At 38.7% G+C, this 19,199-nt stretch overlaps 1 protein-coding gene across 2 annotated transcripts in view; it reads left to right on the forward strand.

The window, feature by feature from the left end:
- The window catches only part of MAP3K1 (mitogen-activated protein kinase kinase kinase 1), a 75,169-nt gene extending 61,886 nt beyond the window's left edge, over positions 1–13,283 (forward strand). For both annotated transcript variants that reach the window (XM_035014448.1, XM_035014449.1), the window contains exons 11-20: positions 153–274; positions 1,824–1,915; positions 2,383–2,572; positions 2,885–4,166; positions 4,534–4,686; positions 5,429–5,591; positions 7,152–7,283; positions 8,357–8,499; positions 9,230–9,361; positions 10,728–13,283. In XM_035014448.1, the coding sequence (XP_034870339.1) occupies positions 153–274; positions 1,824–1,915; positions 2,383–2,572; positions 2,885–4,166; positions 4,534–4,686; positions 5,429–5,591; positions 7,152–7,283; positions 8,357–8,499; positions 9,230–9,361; positions 10,728–10,877 (2,559 nt within the window). In that variant the 3' untranslated portion in view covers positions 10,878–13,283. The remainder of the gene's footprint in view (positions 1–152; positions 275–1,823; positions 1,916–2,382; positions 2,573–2,884; positions 4,167–4,533; positions 4,687–5,428; positions 5,592–7,151; positions 7,284–8,356; positions 8,500–9,229; positions 9,362–10,727) is intronic.
- The last annotated feature ends 5,916 nt before the right edge of the window (positions 13,284–19,199 follow it).

A 19,199-nucleotide genomic window follows, 5' to 3' on the forward strand; every position in this document is an offset into this window, starting at 1 on the left:
TTATTTGTATCAGTATGGATTCATGGATTATTTATTTATGGGTTATAATCCTTTCCTATCATTATTTATTTTATTAAATCGCCTCAGATTATGCCAGGGTCTTTGATGCTTTTCAAATGCAATTAAACTGACCTTCAGTTTTTTCCTCCCAGAAAACGTTGAGAGCCATGCTAGTATATACACCTTGCCATAGTTTGGCAGAAAGAATCAAACTGCAGAGACTTCTCCGGCCAGTTGTAGACACCATCCTAGTCAAGTGTGCAGATGCCAATAGGTAAGGCCCTATTGATGAACTGCTTCAAACCCTCTTATATTAAAAGCCTAGCAACAAGCCTCACACCTGGTGAGTATTTGATACATACTTATTAAATGAGGCTTTGAATATTGTTTTCTAATATGAGATGTGAAATTAAAATGTAACACTTAAAGCTGTTAAACACTAGGGAGAAGGACTAATGACAGGCTAACAAACTGCATGGATAACCATATTGTGTTGTGATTGATTTTATCTTAAAGTAATATTCTTAATCTCAACTCCAGTTGAAAGAACAATAGGTGTTATATACATAATCTCATTTTAGAGAATGAGTTACATGGGATAGGAACCAATAAAATCATTGCATCTGCTTAAAAAAACAATTCCATATTTGCTGTGTAATGGAATTTTACTCTATGACAGTTTATGCTAAAAAAAAAACCCACAGCAACAAATTCCATATAGCCCTGCAATATCCTTAAAAACTGACAAGGAACAAGAGTAATGCTAATTGGAGGGGTAAGGATAAGTAGAGAAGTGAGGCACAATCATAGTAAAAAATAAACTGTGCTTTTATGAGACCACTGGTTCGCTTACTGCTCCTTTAATGAGTACAGCTGGCGCCAAAGGTCATTGGGCATTCTCCCTCTTCCCGTCCCACCCTTCTCTGGGGGCGGGGGGAGGGGGAGTACACTGAATCTCCCTTGTTGTGCCTCAGCCATTATACCCATTTGGAGCTCGCTCAGCCCAACTTTTGTCTTCCTAAGTCACATGATGTAGTTTGTAGGTTTGTATGGTCTCAAAAACTAGGTGCTTAGATTTGACTTGCTTGTCATTTCATGAAGTCTGTCTTGTGCCTCCATTGTTTTCTCTACACAAGCCTATGGATAGAAAGTATTAGAGTTTGTCTTGTTGCTTAGAATACTATAATACCTGAACAACATTAGGCAAATTAACAAATAATTTGCAAAATGCATAGTAAATAAATTACAGTTTTTCAGGATTAGAGTAATTTTTCTGATAACTTCATTGCTTTTGTGGCATTTGTTGTGCTGTGTGCTTTCCCGAATACTAAAATTAGGTTGTTTACCTGGTCCCTTCAATGACAGAACATTATAAAAAAATACAGTAAAGCGATTTTAAGGTATTTGGAACTCACTCAGACTATATAAGAGAATATAAAGTTTTGGATGGGAAGGTTTAATTTTTAAAGCAAGAGAGTCTTACTGAAAATTCAGAAATCAAAATGAGTCTTCTTTTTTATTTTAATGAAATAATCAAAATACGCCTTTTATCTGGTTTGCTATTTAAATCAGTATTTGCTCTCTAAGAGCCAGTAGTAAAAGTTCTGTGCTTAATACAAATGAGGTAAAACTTATGAAATTAGACCTTAAATAATGAATATTATTATTTGTAGGGACATTGTTAATGTGATTTTAGTGGTGGAAAAGCGAACACTTGTGGAAGCTTTTTTCCCCACCTTTTCACATAGCATTACATTACTATTGTCCTTTTAATGTGTATTTTATCTAAGATCCAAGTCTGACGTTGCTTCTTTCATTTTTAGTCGTACAAGTCAACTGTCTATATCAACACTGCTGGAATTATGCAAAGGCCAAGCAGGAGAGTTGGCAGTTGGCAGAGAAATACTTAAAGCTGGTAATAACATTTTACTTAATATAGCACGTCTTACCATTTTCCTTCGCCGACTGTCTAATCCCGTAATCTCTGATAGGGCAGTTGTAAACGGGAGTTTGGAATAATTGTGTAAATTGATTGAGTCAGCTAACATTAGAAATATGAATTAATCTAAGAAATTCTTTCTTTTTTAAAAGATTTATTTATCTGAGAGAGACCGCACAGGGGAAGGGGCAGAGGGAGAGGGAGCAGACTCCCTGCTGAGCACAGAGCCAGACTCAGGGCTCAATGCCAGGACTCTGAGATGATGATCTGAACCAAAATCAAGAGTTGGCCATTTAACCGGACTGAGCCACCCAGGCGCAACCCCTAAGAAATTCTTAAAATGAATATAATTAGAGTATTATTCTTGGCATTATGCTATTTTGATCATGTTTTTAGATTTTAATATCACTGTTTTTCAATTATTTTTGCTTTCCTTTTCATAGGATCCATTGGTATTGGTGGTGTTGATTATGTCTTAAGTTGTATTCTTGGAAACCAAACTGAATCAAACAACTGGCAAGAACTTCTTGGCCGCCTTTGTCTTATAGACAGACTGCTGTTGGAATTTCCTGCTGAATTTTACCCTCATATTGTCAGTACTGATGTTTCACAAGCTGAGCCTGTTGAAGTCAGGTAATTTTTCTTCTGCAAATATATTACTTTGTTCTTCCTTTCTACTCCATCCCCACTCCCCTAAGAAGGACACATTTTAGATTCATGAAAGACTCAGAAATTACAGAGCATATATAGGTCACTAATACCTTAATCTTTGATTGATATAAAAACCTCAAGTCTAGGCTACTTAATTAAAAATTTATAGATCCTTTGTTCTGAAATTATTTTTTTAAATGTGTAAGTTGTAAATTAGTACCTTTTTTAATTTGCATATATTTTGCAGTAATTTTGACTTGTCTAGTAATTGAATGTGGTTTTTTTTTCTTTCAGGTATAAAAAGCTGCTGTCCCTCTTAACCTTTGCTTTGCAGTCCATTGATAATTCCCACTCAATGGTTGGTAAACTCTCCCGAAGGATATATTTGAGTTCTGCAAGAATGGTTACTGCAGTACCCCACGTATTTTCAAAACTATTAGAAATGCTGAATGTTTCCAGTTCCACTCATTTTGCCAGGATGCGTCGTCGTTTGATGGCTATTGCAGATGAGGTGGAAATTGCTGAGGCCATTCAACTGGGCATTGGAGACACTTCGGATGGTCGACATGACAGCTTTTCGCAGGTGTCTGTCCCTACCAGCTATCCCGAAACCAGAGAGAACAGCTCCCCTGAGTGCATAGACCATTTAGAGAAAACTGGAAAAGGACTGCGTGCTACAAAACTGAGCGCCAATTCAGAGGACATTACTGACAGACTGGGCAGCATTTCAGTAGGACTTCCCAGTTCAACAACAATGGAGCAACCAAAGCCAATGGTTCAAACAAAAGGCAGACCCCACAGTCAGTGTTTGAACACCTCTCCTTTATCTCATCATTCCCCATTAATGTTTCCACCCTTGTCAACTCCTTCTTCATCTGCCCCCTCTGCACCAACTGGTACTGGAACAGATGTCTCTAAGCATAGACCTCAGGGATTCATTCCCTGCAAAATACCTTCTGCATCTCCTCAAACACAGCGCAAATTTTCTCTACAGTTCCAGAGAAACTGTTCCGAAAACAGAGACTCAGATAAACTTTCCCCCATCTTTACTCAGTCAAGACCCCTGCCCTCTAGTAATATACACAGGCCAAAGCCATCTCGACCTACCCCAGGTAATACAAGTAAACAGGGAGATGCCTCAAAGAATAGCATGACACTTGATCTGAACAGTCCTGCCAAATGTGATGACAGCTTTGGCAGCAGCAGCAATAACAGTAATGCTGTCATACCCAGTGATGAGACAGTGTTCACCCCAGTAGAAGAGAAATGCAGATTAGATGTCAATGCAGAGCTCAACTCCAGTATTGAGGACCTTCTTGAAGCATCTATGCCTTCAAGTGACACAACAGTAACTTTTAAGTCAGAAGTTGCTGTGCTCTCTCCGGAAAAGGATGAAAATGATGATACCTACAAAGATGATGTGAATCATAATCAGAAATGCAAAGAAAAGATGGAAGCTGAAGAAGAAGCAGCTTTAGCAATTGCCATGGCAATGTCAGCGTCTCAGGATGCCCTCCCTGTAGTTCCTCAACTACAAGTTGAAAATGGAGAAGACATCATCATTATTCAACAGGATGTAAGTATAGTCTTGAAGAGATTAGAGAGTTTCCTTGGACCAAGCTGAAAGAAATCTAACTCAGAAATGATGCTTTTCACTGAGTTAATCGTGAGAAGCAGTTTTTCACATAGAATTATACAACAGTTTTGTGTCGTTGCTTGACCACAAACACTACTTGCCTATTTCAAAGGCATTTCTGGTTGCTTCTGTAATGGTGATCACTTCTGCATTTGACATTGGTCACCAACACAGTCCCTTCAGAGGTCAACTTTATAGATGGTTTGGGAAGCCAGGCCGAACAAGAATAATATTTTGCCAGACTAATTTCACAAACTCTTCCTCTTGTAACTTAACAGTAAAAAGATTGCTTTCATTTAATACGTAGACACCAGAAACTCTACCAGGACATACCAAAGCAAAACAGCCTTACAGAGAAGACACTGAATGGCTGAAAGGTCAGCAGATAGGCCTCGGAGCATTTTCTTCCTGTTACCAGGCTCAAGATGTGGGAACTGGAACTTTAATGGCTGTTAAACAGGTAAATATCTAGGGAGCACATAAATGACTTAAATTATAAAAACGAAGCATGAGCAAATAAGAAAAATAAAGGATATGTCCCTGTGTGTATACACTGTAGTTCTTTTCAGAAACCTGAATTTCAAAGTAAATACTGCTGAAGCACCAAAAGCATCATGAATTCTAATGAAAAGCTGAAGCATGATTATTTTAATGAACTGTAGAAATGACCCCTGAAAGTATAGTCTTGAAGCATGATTATTTTAAGATGCAGCATCACAATGGGACTCATAGAGGTTGTTTTTGGTTTGGGTCTGTGCTTTTTATAAACAAGAGTTAGGGTTTCCTACTCCTTTTAGCAGTGTTACCAGTGCAGCAACATCTTGGGATCTCTGTAGTTGACTTTTTATATTGAGCATGCTTATCAAGATAAAATAATAAAGCTTTCATTTTTAAATGATGTTGGTTCTTCTATGAATAGGCTTTTCTCATTCTATCTTTAAACAGTTTTGGAGGATTGGCAACATCCCAGTTTTTTCCCTTTTTCTGGTATTTCACTGCTTCTTAAGCTAGACTCTCTTTTCTAAGAGCTTGACTTGGTTTTTTATAAAGTATCTACATTGTATCCATGAGCATAAATGCCAACTCCTGTTAATCTATAAACTGATCTGAATTTGTCCATTTTAGATCAGATTGTTAGTGAAGTTTGTAAATAGAATAATTCATCAGAATTCAAAACTTTGTAAACATGGTTATTGAAACAGGTGACATATGTCAGAAATACATCTTCTGAGCAAGAAGAAGTAGTGGAAGCATTAAGAGAAGAGATCAGAATGATGAGCCATTTGAATCATCCCAACATCATTAGGATGTTGGGAGCCACATGTGAGAAGAGCAATTATAATCTCTTCATCGAATGGATGGCAGGTATGTTCCTGTTTTAAATCACCAGTAATAGTACATGAATTGAACTTTCTGGCTGATACTAAATTTAGGAAAAACAGTTTAATAAAGACATTTTTAATAAGTAGTTGTTTTTCTAAAAGCAAATCATCCCTAACATAATACGAACCGGAAATACTTTTTTTTGTCTTATACTTACTGATTGGTGGGCAGCAAAGCAAAGTTTATTGAGCAATAGTACAAAGCTCCCAAAGACAGAGGGGAGCCAAGAGGGTTGGGTTGCCCATTTTGTCTTACATTTAAATATAAATAAGATATTCATTGTCTCGGTATCATATGATCTCACTGATATGAGGAATTTGAGAAACAAGACAGGATCATAGGGGAAGGGAGGGAAAAATGAAACAAGACGAAACTGGAGAGGGAGATAAACCATAAGAGACTCAATCTCAGGAAACAAACTGAGGGTTGCTGGAGTGGAGGGGGGGTGGGAGGGATGGGGTGGCTGGGTGATGGACACTGGGGAGGGTATGTGCTATGGTGAGTGCTGTGAATTGTGTAAGACTGATGAGTCACAGACCTGTACCTCTGAAACAAATAATACATTATATGTTTTTAAAAATATTCATTGTCTCTACCTTTCAGACTTTTTCAGTGTTTCTTTTTAAATGATTGTGTAACACTGTTTTATAGGGATAATTTTTAAAAAACCTGCTATGTATAAGACTCATGTTTTTCCAGGTGGCCATCAGTGGGACAGATTTGAGATGTTTTAACGTGACAATATAAAAATGAAATTAAGATATAACTTGGAAAAATTATTGTAGGTAAACTAGCACTGAAGCATAATGTTGAACCTAATTATCTACTTGAACAAGTAAAAACTGAATTTTATGTGATATCATATGTACAGTAAAACAAGTAACTTGGGATGTAATAAATGATAAGTGCGTGGTTTAACTTCTTAGATTTTTTTTTTGCAACTGAAGGAATGGATTTCTATTTACATATCTGTTCTTTAGTATGTTCTCTGATGTTGGTTATAGCTGTGTTGATTGTTGTTTTTAGGTTGACTATTATAAATACTTCTCAGTGTGAGGTTTATTGAGTTTGTGACCTGTCCCAGGTCAGAGCTGGTAAATAGTAGAATATGAAGCCTCATGCTGGATCTTCTGGCTCCTCTCTTGCCTGGCTTCTCTCTACCTTCTGCAAAATAACATGTTAGCATTCTTTACTTAAGTCTTACTAAGAAAGGTATTTTGTGTATCTTGGTCAAAAAGAGAGATGAATGGTACATTGCAGAAATAGTTCCATGTAAAATTGTTAAGTTTTAAAGTTTTCTGAAATCTTGACCTTCCAAAAAACTATTTCATGAAAGCTTGATGAAAATGTCTAATTGATAGGTTTTCAGATTCCTGGAATGTGTTAATTTTAAAATCTGTTTGACTTCTGATGCAGAGGATAAATTTAACATTTCAGATGTGAATGTGAGCTCTTGGGGCACAAGCTTATATAACCAAAGTGTAGTAAACAGTTTTAATTTTGGCTTGAGTTTATGATAACTATTATATGTTTGTCTTATAGGGGGATCTGTGGCTCATTTGCTCAGTAAATACGGAGCCTTCAAGGAATCAGTAGTTATTAACTATACTGAACAGTTACTTCGTGGCCTTTCGTATCTCCATGAAAACCAGATCATTCATAGAGATGTCAAAGGTAGGTATTCTTCTAATTACTACCTACTAGTAATAAATAGAAAACAAATGTAGTTTTACAACTTGGACCTTTGTTGATGGTTTCTAACTTGAGATCAACTATGGGATTGTTTCTCCTGAGTAACTCAAACCACTAGAATTAATAGAAGTGAAAGGAACCTGTGGAGTCATGTAATCTACCCGCTTCAGAGAGACTGACTTTTCCAGTGTTACTGCTCATTGATGGCAAACCAGGTATAAAAATCAGGTCTCTGATTTCCTGTCTTGGTCTTATGACCTACTGCCTCCCCAAAAGCTCCTGTTCCTGGTTTTATTCAGAATAATTGGGATATCATGTACTTCTTTTGAGAAAAATCCTTTCAAATCTTTTGCATTTCAGCTTATTAAGAACAACTTTGGGGGGCGCCTGGGTGGCTCCGTCGGTTGAGCATCTGCTGTCAGCTCAGGTCATGATCCCGGGACCCTGGGATCGAGCCCCGCATCGGGCTCCCTGCTCAGTGGGAAGCCTGCTTCTCCCTCTCCCCCCCACCCCCGCTCATTCTCTCTAATAAATAAATAAAATCTTAAAAAAAAAAAACCAGCTTTGGTTTTCTGACATGAATGTCTGTGGCTAGTATTTGACATAACCTATTCAAGTAATTTTACAACATTAATTTTTTATAATTGTGAAAGGACTATATATTTTGAATTGGTCTAGGTGAGTATGTTTCAATAGCACTTTGTCTTAAAATGGAAACTACACTAAAATTTTAACTTTGAGGGAAGATTTTTGTTGGGAATCATTATATTAAAGCTTTTTAACACTTAGTAACATTTCATTAAATGTCTGCCTTTATCTCTTTCTGCCTTGTTACTTTGATCTTCCCTCTGAGGATTTGGATTTTATTTATTTTGTACTGTTGATACCTGTATGCCTTTAGCAAGAATGAAGTGAATTCAGAGGGGAGATTTCTCTGAATGCTTCCATGTCCACTTCCTTTGTTACTGTCCTGTTTCGTGAGTAGTATTTTACTGAGTTTTTAATCTGTTCTTTTGTTTTTAACATACAAGGTCATTTGCTGTTTCTGTTGACAGGTGCCAATCTGCTAATTGACAGCACAGGTCAGAGACTGAGAATTGCAGATTTCGGAGCTGCAGCAAGGTTGGCATCAAAAGGAACTGGTGCAGGAGAGTTTCAGGGACAGTTACTGGGGACAATTGCATTTATGGCACCTGAGGTGAGAAGCAGCTTTCAGTGTGATGAAAGAAAATATTTGGAGTTCTTTGTGACAGAATTACAGCAAATTAGTTTGCAGTATTATTCAGTATATGCTTACCAATTAGAAGCTCATGGCTCTAAAATAAGGTTTTAATGATATCCTTGATTTCAGACCCTTACCTTTCCATCTTTGTCTTGACAAAATTTTAAAAGACAGGTTTTAATAGTTTTGCCTATAAGGCTATTTCTAACAAAGAATTTTGGGGTAATTTGTACTACTAGTGTTGTAGTACACCCAAAGAACACATAATTAGGAATCTCAACCATTATTCTCTCCCTATTCCAAAGGGAGGTGAGCACAGAGAAGCTGGTCTTAGTAGTAGTGGAAGAAGTTTAACTAAGCATTGCTATTCTGAATCAGGCTTCTTCTGTTGTGTTCCGAACTCTTCATGTTTATATGTAGTGATAATCGTTGTCCTCTGGCTCCATAGTTTACTTAAGTGCACTATGGGGATGCTTGGAAATTCTATGATGCGACTCTTTTTCAGAATCTCAGAATTCTCCAAAATACTTTTGTGCCACATAGGAGATTAAGCTTGTTGATGAAATAAATGAGACATCAGGGTAGTCCATGGAGTTGCTGTCTGTACCACTGTTTTGATCTGAAATAAAAAACTAGAATCCATAACTACAGAATGTCTTTCTCTCTTTTTAATGAGTCATATTTCCAAATTAACTCTCTATTTTAGGTACTAAGAGGTCAGCAGTATGGTAGGAGCTGTGATGTGTGGAGTGTTGGCTGTGCCATTATAGAAATGGCTTGTGCTAAACCACCTTGGAACGCAGAAAAACACTCCAATCATCTTGCTTTGATATTTAAGGTAACTGTGATATAAAAATTACTTCTTTCTGCTAAAACTGGCAGGAGGCAGATTTTCATGGGTTCTCCTTAACTCTCAATCTCAGGTGAAAGCATATCCTCCTTGAAATAAATATGCATGTATACATCTCCAGGAATTTATATGGTGTGGTGAATGTTGGCAGCATGTACAGTTGGTCCTCATTTTTCACAGTAGTAAAGCTCTATAAAGTCACAGTGAACAGTGAGTTAGCAAATGATGAATCATTGTTTCTCAGTGAAACATGTAAATAGATATATCCAACTTTCAAATGTAAAAACATAGAGCTCTTTATGTACACAAGCTGCCAGTTCTTAAAATCTGACTTACTATTTTCTGTATTTAAGAAATTTACACCCGAGTCGGGTACCAAATCCTGTCTGTTCTACCTTTCTGACAACTCTGAAATCCATTCTGTCCATTTCCAGCAGAGAAGAATATAATAGTTGAAGTTTTTAGCTTTTGATCCAGACATGTGCTAGTTAAAAGCTCAGGCTCTGATGTGGGATGGGGTAACCGGGTGGGACATTGGGGAGGGTATGTGTTGTCATGAGCACTGGGTATTACATAAGACTGATGAATCACAGACCTATACCCCTGAAACAAATACATTATATGTTAATTAACTGAATTTAAATTAAAAAAAAAAAAAAAAAAAAAAAAAGCTCGGGCTCTGGAGTGATACAGACATGGTTTCAAACCATGGCTCCAGCCTTTAATAGCCCTGTGGCTAGGGAAATGACTTATTCGATCTACCCTCTGTTTTCTTGGTTGTAAAATGGGTATAATGACAGCACCTACTTCATGGGATTATTATGGGAATAAGCAAATTATCTCTGGGGCTGAGTAAAGCGAAGTCCACTGCACCAGCACCCTGTCCCGGCACCTCCCACCTGCCATAACAGCCTCCGGTCCTTCCCACACTTTAGAGCCCTTCCTCAATCGGTGCAGCTGTGTGTCTGATGCACTAAATGGACAGGTGTGGTCTCTCTCACTTTGAATAGCTCTCTCTGCTGAACAGTAGAAAATGTACGTGAGCATATAGTATAAAGTGAATACTTTACCAACCTGTCTAAGCATTTTGGTGCACTTAGTCGTGTAAAATTTGAGACAATAAGGGAAACCCTTAGATCCATCTGCTCAGGATGTATTTGGTCAAATTTCTAAAAATTCTAAAATTGGAAGGTTCTTGGAGGAAGCCTCCCATCCAGCAGGTGAGTTTTTCCATAGATTCTGTCAGAAGAAAGTCCACGCACCTCAGCTTCAATTCTTCCATGTACAGAATGCATGTGTACTACAGAAGTCCCAACTGTGCCAGGTGTCAGCATGCTGGTGGTTTTTCTTACAGATTGCAAGTGCAACTACTGCTCCGTCAATCCCTTCACATTTGTCTCCTGGTTTACGAGATGTGGCTCTTCGGTGTTTAGAACTTCAACCTCAGGACAGACCTCCGTCAAGAGAGCTACTGAAGCATCCAGTCTTCCGTACTACTTGGTAGCCAATTATAAACTATAATGGAGACCGGATGCTCAACGAGGCAAAACTTTTGTGGGGAACCACGCTGATAATATGCTGGCCTTCATGCCACCGAACAGCAATGAACAAGACCAGTGGGGAACCCTTAACCTAAGTATGTGATTGACAAATCATGATCTGTACCTAAGCTTAGTATGCAAAAGTCCACAATTTGTGCAGAAACTAAACCGTGCCTTTCAAAGAACTGGCCATAGGTAAACAGGAAAGCAGCGAAGTTTGCATGACTAATTAACAGAAGCGTATTTTGGGGGTTTTTTTGGAGCACTTTTTCAGCAATATTAGCAGCTGAGGGGCTCAGGATCTATTTTAATGTTTCAATTATTCTTCCATTTCATATCGTGATCACAAGCAGGGGGTTCTGCAATTCCGTTGTTTTTTTGTCACTGGCTATAAATCAGTATCTGCCTCTTTTAGGTCAGAATATGCTATAACTAGCAGTAAATATATTTTTAAAAGTTGGTAACTTCTTTATGAACCACAGTTGACCTTTATTTTTTAAATGCCTGGGCAATTGTGGTTCACTGTGCATTTTACTGTTGGCCCATTCATTTCGTTTTTGGAAATCATGGTTCTATATTTTCATTTCACCTTCACTTTTGTTTAATATTCAGGGAAAGGTGATCTTTTCAAACCAGAAAAAAAAAAAATAGAACTAGGTGTGAACTAGAGTTTATTAAATATCTTGCTATTGCAAGAGGCTTTTTTTTAATACAGATTTAATTTTGTTTTTTAAAATTGGAATATAATAAAATACTACCTTCACTGAGTCAGTCACTGCTCTTTTCATATAGGTTAAATATAAATTAAGTGAAAATCAACTATTCTCTGTGATGCAGCTCAAAACCAAGATCAAGATTACCTTGAAATTTGATTTTTTTTTTTTAATGTATTGGTTTCTTCTGTAGGAAACTTCACACCATTGAAGTCTTATTTTGTATGTAACAATCTATCATTCATCATCCATCACCACTAATAGTAACATTAAACTGCTATTTTCCTTCTACCATGCATTATTTCTTTACAATAGGCCTGGCTGATAATTAAAGAAAAATGAACTAATAACTACCAATGAGTAATAGTGTTTTTACAAAATAAATTTGAATGAATTTAAAAGTTCAGAACGAAAAGTGAAATTGAATTTGACTTACTAATTCTTGGATTTTGCACAATTACCTAATGGTTTTCATCTGAGTTGAATTCAGAAGCATGGAATCCTGAAGGAAAATGGCAGCTCTTTTATCCTTTTTTTGTGAGTCTTTTAAATCAAGTACTGATTAAATATTTAATACAACTTTTTGAGATGTTAAGTTTAACTCTTCAGAAGCCAGTTGAATTATTGCAGAGTGAAACAGAATTGGTTATTCTCAAAGACTCAGGATAAACTAAATAAGCTATATAGAGTACATTTTAAATGTACATCACAAATTGGAAGTAAAATAAGTTACAACATAAGTTTACAGGGATATATTGCATATTTTTAAAAGGCAGGTTTTTGCTTTTGTTTTTTTTTTTACGTGAAATGTGTCTCTTAGTGAAATTTTACATTCCTTTGTTTTGGAAGATTGGCAATATTTGAAGAGTTAAAAATAGTACCGAAATGTGAAGTTTGGTAGCTCTAAATGTGTTGTACTTGACTTTCTTTTTTATTTTCTATCTTTTTTATGTGTGTGACTACTTAGAATTTTCACAACCCTAATAAGATTGTTTCCGAGTTTCTCATGTGCAAGCTTTAACGGATGCACTCTTGCCATTTTATGTACTGGAAGATCATCACTAGTCAGATTAATACTGTGTCTGACAGAAATGTAAACTGTATAAACTGAGGAACCTCAGCTAATCAGTATTACTTTGTAGATCACCATGCCCACCACATTTCAAACTCAAACTGCCTCTAGATGTCCAAATCCATTGTTTGAGTTTGTTTGCAGTTCCCTCAGCTTGCTGGTAATTGTGGTGTTTTGTTTTTTGTTTTGTTTTCAATGCAAATGTGATATAATATTCTTATTTTCTTTGGATCAAAGCTGGACTGAAAATTGTATTGTGTAATTATTTTTGTGTTCTTAATGTTATTTGGTACTCGAAAGTTGTAAATAATGTCTACTGCTGTTTATTCCAGGTTCTACTACCTCAGGTGTCCTATAGATTTTTCTTCTACCAAAGTTCACTTTCACAATGAAATTATATTTGCTGTGTGACTATAATTCCTAAGACTTCCAGGGCTTAAGGGCTAACTTCTATTAGCACCTTACTGTGTAAGCAAATGTTACAAAAAAAATCTCTGGGTTAAGAAAATTTGGCTTAAATGTATCCTTTGTTATTTTAAATATATCGAGATATTTTAATTAAAATTTTTACCCCATTGAACCAATTTTATAGTATTTGTACCTATTTTGGTGTTTGTCTTTATAGTAAATAAAAGTTTTTGAACAAAGGTTGGTAATTTTATTTATTTTGCCACCTGCCCAGTTATGTCCTTCATAGCTAAGGGAGCCAGACCAAGATCACGTGTTCCTCATAGTCAAGTTTCTTCAGTTTCATTCAATCCAGAATCATTCCTGAGTTTTTTCTTGATCTTCATGACTTTAATATTTTTTAAGATTACAGGTTATTGTTTTATAGAGGTCCTCTGTTGGAGTTTGGTGCTTCCTCATGACTGGATTCAGAGTATGCATTTGTGAGAGGAATATCAGAGAGGTGATGTTCTGCTCTTCTTGGTGTGTCTTTTTTTTTTTTTTTTTTAAGATTTTTTTGGGGGGGGGGGGGGGGTGGGTGGGCAGAGGGAGACGGAGAAACAGACTCCCCACTGAGCAGGGGAGCCCTATGCTGGGCTCTTCTTGGTGTGTCTTACCAGGGGGCGCTACAAAGCCAATTTGTCCCAATGCTGGTGATATTAACTGTGATCATCTGAGTAGGCTTCATCACTAAAAAGTTACTGTTTCCCTTTGTAATTAATATCTAGCTTTATGTTAAGTATTTTGCAGAGCTGATACTTTGAGATTACATAGTTTGTTCTTCATTCAACTTTAACTCTCTGCTCTTAGCTTTCTTGAATTCTGAATTATTACTCTGATAGTTGCCAAATGGTGATTTTCTAGTTCTTGCATTCTTTATTTTATTAATGGACATTTTGCTATAAAGAAGAGCTTTCTCTTCTCCCACTTATTATTCATTTATATCAGAGTGGATTTGTGGACTCCGATTCAGTGAGAGAAAATCGATTACTGTCATCATATATTTGCTCAAATGGTCCAACTCAGCCATTGGGTGCCTCTGAAAGCCAGTTTCTCTGTCCACTGGCAAGCCACCAGTATTCTTTGAACACTTCCGTACTTAGAGACCCATCTTGTGTGTTCTCTGCTTCAGCCCTGGGATCAGCCATTTTCCAAAGATTCCTTTGATGGAGACTGGTATTTAAAAACAAGGTGCTAAAAATACTCATTGCTCTTGGGTGTCATTTTGTCACTTGCTCCCAGGCCCTCCTGGTAGAGGTAGACAAAACTACTATATATCCACTATACATAGATTTCTTGTGCATATGAGAAATATACATACATAACCTACACACACAAACCATGAGTTCATACCAATCTAATTTCAGTTTACCACCACCAGGTTCATTCAAGTCTCCCCCCTTTCCATATTTTTAACCCTTTCCTGGACAGTGAAAAACCTGACTCCCATGTACCTCAATATATTGACTTATTTGTTCAAGTCCCCACCCCAACCCCCTGTGTAACCAATCCGATTCCCAACAGGCAGCCTTCCCTGCATGGGGCCCAACCCCTGCTGGACTATCTTTGTTCCCATTTACCTGTGGGCTTTAGTATATATATGTTGCGTATATATTTTTTAAAGCCATCTTACATGTATATTTAAAAGTTGTATTATACATATTGTAGCATATATATATGCAATGTACTTTATTTTTTTAGAGCACTTTTAGGTTCACAGCAAAATTGAGCAGAATATTCAGAGATTACCCATATGGCTCCTGGCCCCATTGACTCACAGCCTCCCCGACTATCAACATCTAAGGACTTTTTGACAACAAGAAGGAAAGCTCTTCCAAAAAAATTAATTTTTTTTAATCTTAAGTGAAAATTATAACTCTTTTAACAATCTACCTTATGTGGCTTGACATGTTGTATACTTTCACATAAATACTACTACTGTTCCCAGACAGCACAGGTTAAATTTAATTGATTCTTTTCACACAACTCTTTTTATATTGTGTGGAATTAAAGAAACAATAAAAACTATCTCCTTGGGGCACCTGGTGGCTCAGTCGTTAGGTGTCTACCTTCGGCTCGGGTTGTGATCCCAGGGTCCTGGGATGGAGCCCCACATCGGGCTCCCTGCTCGGCAGGAAGCCTGCTTCTCCCTCTCCCACTCCCCCTGCTTGCGTTCCCTCTCTCGCTGTGTCTCTCTGTCAAATACATAAGTAAAATCTTTTAATAAAAAAAAAACCTATCCTCTTACGTTAAACTGTTGAGAAAGGGAATGAAGATTTACTCATCAGCAAGTATTTGTCAGGCATACCTTGGAACAGTGATTACACTCTATTTCACAAATGCGGAAACCAGCCAATTTCAATCATTCTGCAATTCAAGCTACACCAGTGAACTCCTTTGGACTGCCTCACAATTTTAGTCTTAGATTGTACCTTGTGGTTGTGTGCTCATTTCCACTTTTATCCTTCGTTTTTCTGCCAGTAGTCATTTCTCACAGGATCAAACAATCAGAAACAAGATGAATTTAACCCTGCAAAATAGGTAATGTCACGAAGTAAGTGTGGGTTCAGATGGCATTTTCTGTCTCTATGTTTGTCATACAGGTTCTGTATAATAGGAAAATATGCATTTTTTTTTTTTAAGAGAGGAAGCGAGGGGGGCAGGGATGAGGCACAGGGAGAAGGAGAAAGAGAATCTTAAACAGGCTCCATGCCCAGTGTGGACCCCGACGTGGGGCTCAATCTTGCAACCCTGAGATCACAACCTGAGCTAAAATCAAGAGTTGGACGCTTAACCAGGCGCCCCCCAAAATGTGCATCTTTTAAATAGGCTTTAGAGATTACTGTTAAAGGGTACCCCTCTGTCATTTCCAGAAAATATTACCTTTGAAAACAGGTTTTTGCCTTAGAGGAATTAAAATAAATTCTGTTGTTCTTTGATTCTATTTAAAAGGCATTAATCATTGTGTAAAAGGACCGTATCTGCAGGTTAGATACAATCTAAAAAAATGTTGGGGTATCATGCTTACCTGGAAATGCCAATGAATGCACATGTGAACTAATACAGTAATTCACTTGTTATAAAAAATGCATGAAATACTGCTGCCACTGGGGAAAACAGTGACTAACAGAAACTTCTGCAAACTGTCATCTTTCTACATCATGACAATTTTTAGGTTTCTAGGGAACAGTAGTAGGTCATAAGGATGGACCTGGAAACCACAGAGCATGAAACATACCCTGGGTCAAATCTGGCTCTGTCACTTGACATTTGACCTTCTGAACCTACACTTCTGCCCCTATGGGATGAAAGTGACAGTGTTGTGTGAAGTAAAAGAACCTATGTAAATGGCCTACAACATTGCCAGGCACACTGGATGCACAATATATGTTTAATTGAATGAATGAGTGATCCAAAGGTTACAGATCAAATACCTATGTGGCTAGAAGTGTCCTTAGCAGGGCCTGTGGCCAACCTGAGAGTTCATGCCAATTCATGTTCAAGAAGGGGGTCCATGCTTGCCACACTGGAATGGGAAGAAATAAATAACAGTGTTGCCAAAGCCTCTATAAATTTTTTTTAAAAGAAGCTGGAGATCGGGATTTTATCTGCAATTTCCTGGTGTTTAAACATGGGAAACTAATTTAAAATTTGGATTAGGAACTACAGGCTAAACAAAACTCATACGCTATATCTGACCTGTGGCCAGCCACTTTTTGACCCTGACTTTGGTCCAGGCTTATAAAACAAAAGAAGGTAGAATATTGAGAATCTCCACTTGACTTTTGTCTTCTAAGAGCTATAAGAAAAGGGGAAAGTGGAGATGCTGATTACAGATGCTACAGAACAAATCTCTGAGGAGAAAATTAATGTCTAATTATATGCACTAATGTGAAATGTTTACCACTAAAGCCTAATTATCATGTAGCAAATTATGCATATGTAGCATTCAAATATGCCATCACTGTGATATCATTAACTTTGTGATTTTATTTGACAACAGATACTCTATCAGTATTATGTGACTGAAGAACTTATCCATGATTGAAGCCAGCCTCATTACTTTGTAGTCAACCTGGAATCACTCTAGCCCATGCCTCATGGCCCTCATAGCTTTGCCAGCCACGTAGGGCTAAACCTAAGCTAACGTGAGTGAAGAGGCAAAGCCATCACACCCCAAAGTAGCTTTTCTGACAATGCCGAAACAACTATTCGAGTTTAGAGATAATTAAATGGCATTTTCCTTTAAAGTCAATTTGCTGAAGCTTTCTCAATATGTATAAAGACATACTGAGGGGCGCCTGGGTGGCTCAGTCAGTTAAGCGTCTGCCTTCGGCTCAGGTCATGATCCCAGGGTCCTGGCATCCAGCCCCACATCGGGCTCCCTGTGTACTCAGTGGAGAGTCTGCTTCTCCCTCTCCCTCTGCCTGCCACTCCCACTGCTTGTGTTCGCTTGCTCTCTCTCTCTGCCAAATAAATAAAATCTTTCAAAAAATAAAAAAAAAGACATACTGAGAGAATAAGGGTGTAACTAGGGTGAAAGGGAAAGGAAGGAAAGAAAGGAGGAGAAATAACAGGGGACAAGAGATACTGAGAAATCCTTGGCAAGAAGTGGCATTCTAGTAGCATCTTTTTTTTTTTTTTTTTAGATTTTATTTATTTATTTGAGAGAGAGAATGAGAGAGAGAGCAGGAGAGGGAGGAGGGTCAGAGGGAGAAGCAGACTCCCTGCCGAGCAGGGAGCCCGATGCGGGACTCGATCCCGGGACTCCAGGATCATGACCTGAGCCGAAGGCAGTCGCTTAACCGACTGAGCCACCCAGGCGCCCTCAGTCTAGTAGCATCTTGAAGAAAGAAACACGGTGGTACAAGAAGCCGAGACAAAGTCAGACCATAACTACAGTGTCCAGATAAATTATGAAAGGGGGTGCCTGGGTGGCTCAGCTGGTTAAGCGTATGACTTGATCTCAGCTCAGGTCTTGATCTCTGGGTGGGGAGTTCAAGTCCCACAAAAAAAAAAAAAATTATGGAGAGTGACATAAGTATCATGGCAGCGTTAACAGGTCCCTACCAAAACTGAATCATGAACAAACAGAAAATGTGAACAGACTGATAACAAGTAAGGACATTGAATCAGTAATAAAAAAACTACCCCCCACCGCCAAAAAAAGCCCAGGAGCAAGATGGCAGAGGAAGTAGGAGATCTAAATTTCATCTGGTCCCAGGAACTCAGCTGGATAGGGATCAAACCATTCTGAACACCTACGAACTCAAGAGGAGATTGAAGAAAGAATAGCAGCAACTCTGAACAGAAAAGCGACCACTTACTGGAAGGTAGGACGTGCGGAGAAGTGAATCCGAGGCAATATTTGGGAAGATAGATGGTGGGGGAGGGGGCCTCCGTCGGCTGCTTCTGGCAAGTGATAGAGCAGCGGAGCACAAAATCGGAACTTTTAGAAGTCAGCTCCACTGAGGGACGTCACTCCGGTGGCTAAGCGGGGGGTGGAATCCTCGCGGGACAGTGTGGTCTCAGGACCCTCGGCGTCACAGAAAGACCGGGGGTGCCTGAGTGTGGCAGAGCTCCCAGGGATCGGAGCGGGGAAGCCGGCTGCAGAGACAGACCCAAGGAGCGGGCTCTCAGCTCAGGGTTGTCATAAACCGTGATCCGCGGCAGTCGGACCACTGATCCACCAGCAGGGACCCAACAAGCGGCAGATCCGGGGAGGCTCCCCTTCCTGCCCCGGGAGGAGTGGCGCGGGAGCGCACCGCAGGGATCTGCTGGGTTTGGAGACTCCACATGGGGTCGTGAGCCAGAGATAGAAATGCTCGGTCACAGGCTGGGTGAGCACGGAGTGCAGCCGGAGACTGGGGAGATGGGAGTGACTGAATGCTTTTCTCTGGGGGCGCACTAAGGAGCGGGGCCCCGAGTTCTCTGCTCCTCTGGGGCAGAGACTGGGAGGCCGCCATTTTCACTCTCGGCTTCCAAAGCTGAACGGAAAGCTTGCAGGGAACACAAGCTCCCTGAATCAGTAATCAAAAAACTACTATTAATGA

This window comes from Mirounga leonina, unplaced genomic scaffold (genome assembly GCF_011800145.1).
Source record: "Mirounga leonina isolate KUSES-001 unplaced genomic scaffold, KU_Mleo_1.0 Mir_168, whole genome shotgun sequence".
In the NCBI taxonomy this organism is placed as follows: Eukaryota; Metazoa; Chordata; class Mammalia; order Carnivora; family Phocidae; genus Mirounga; species Mirounga leonina.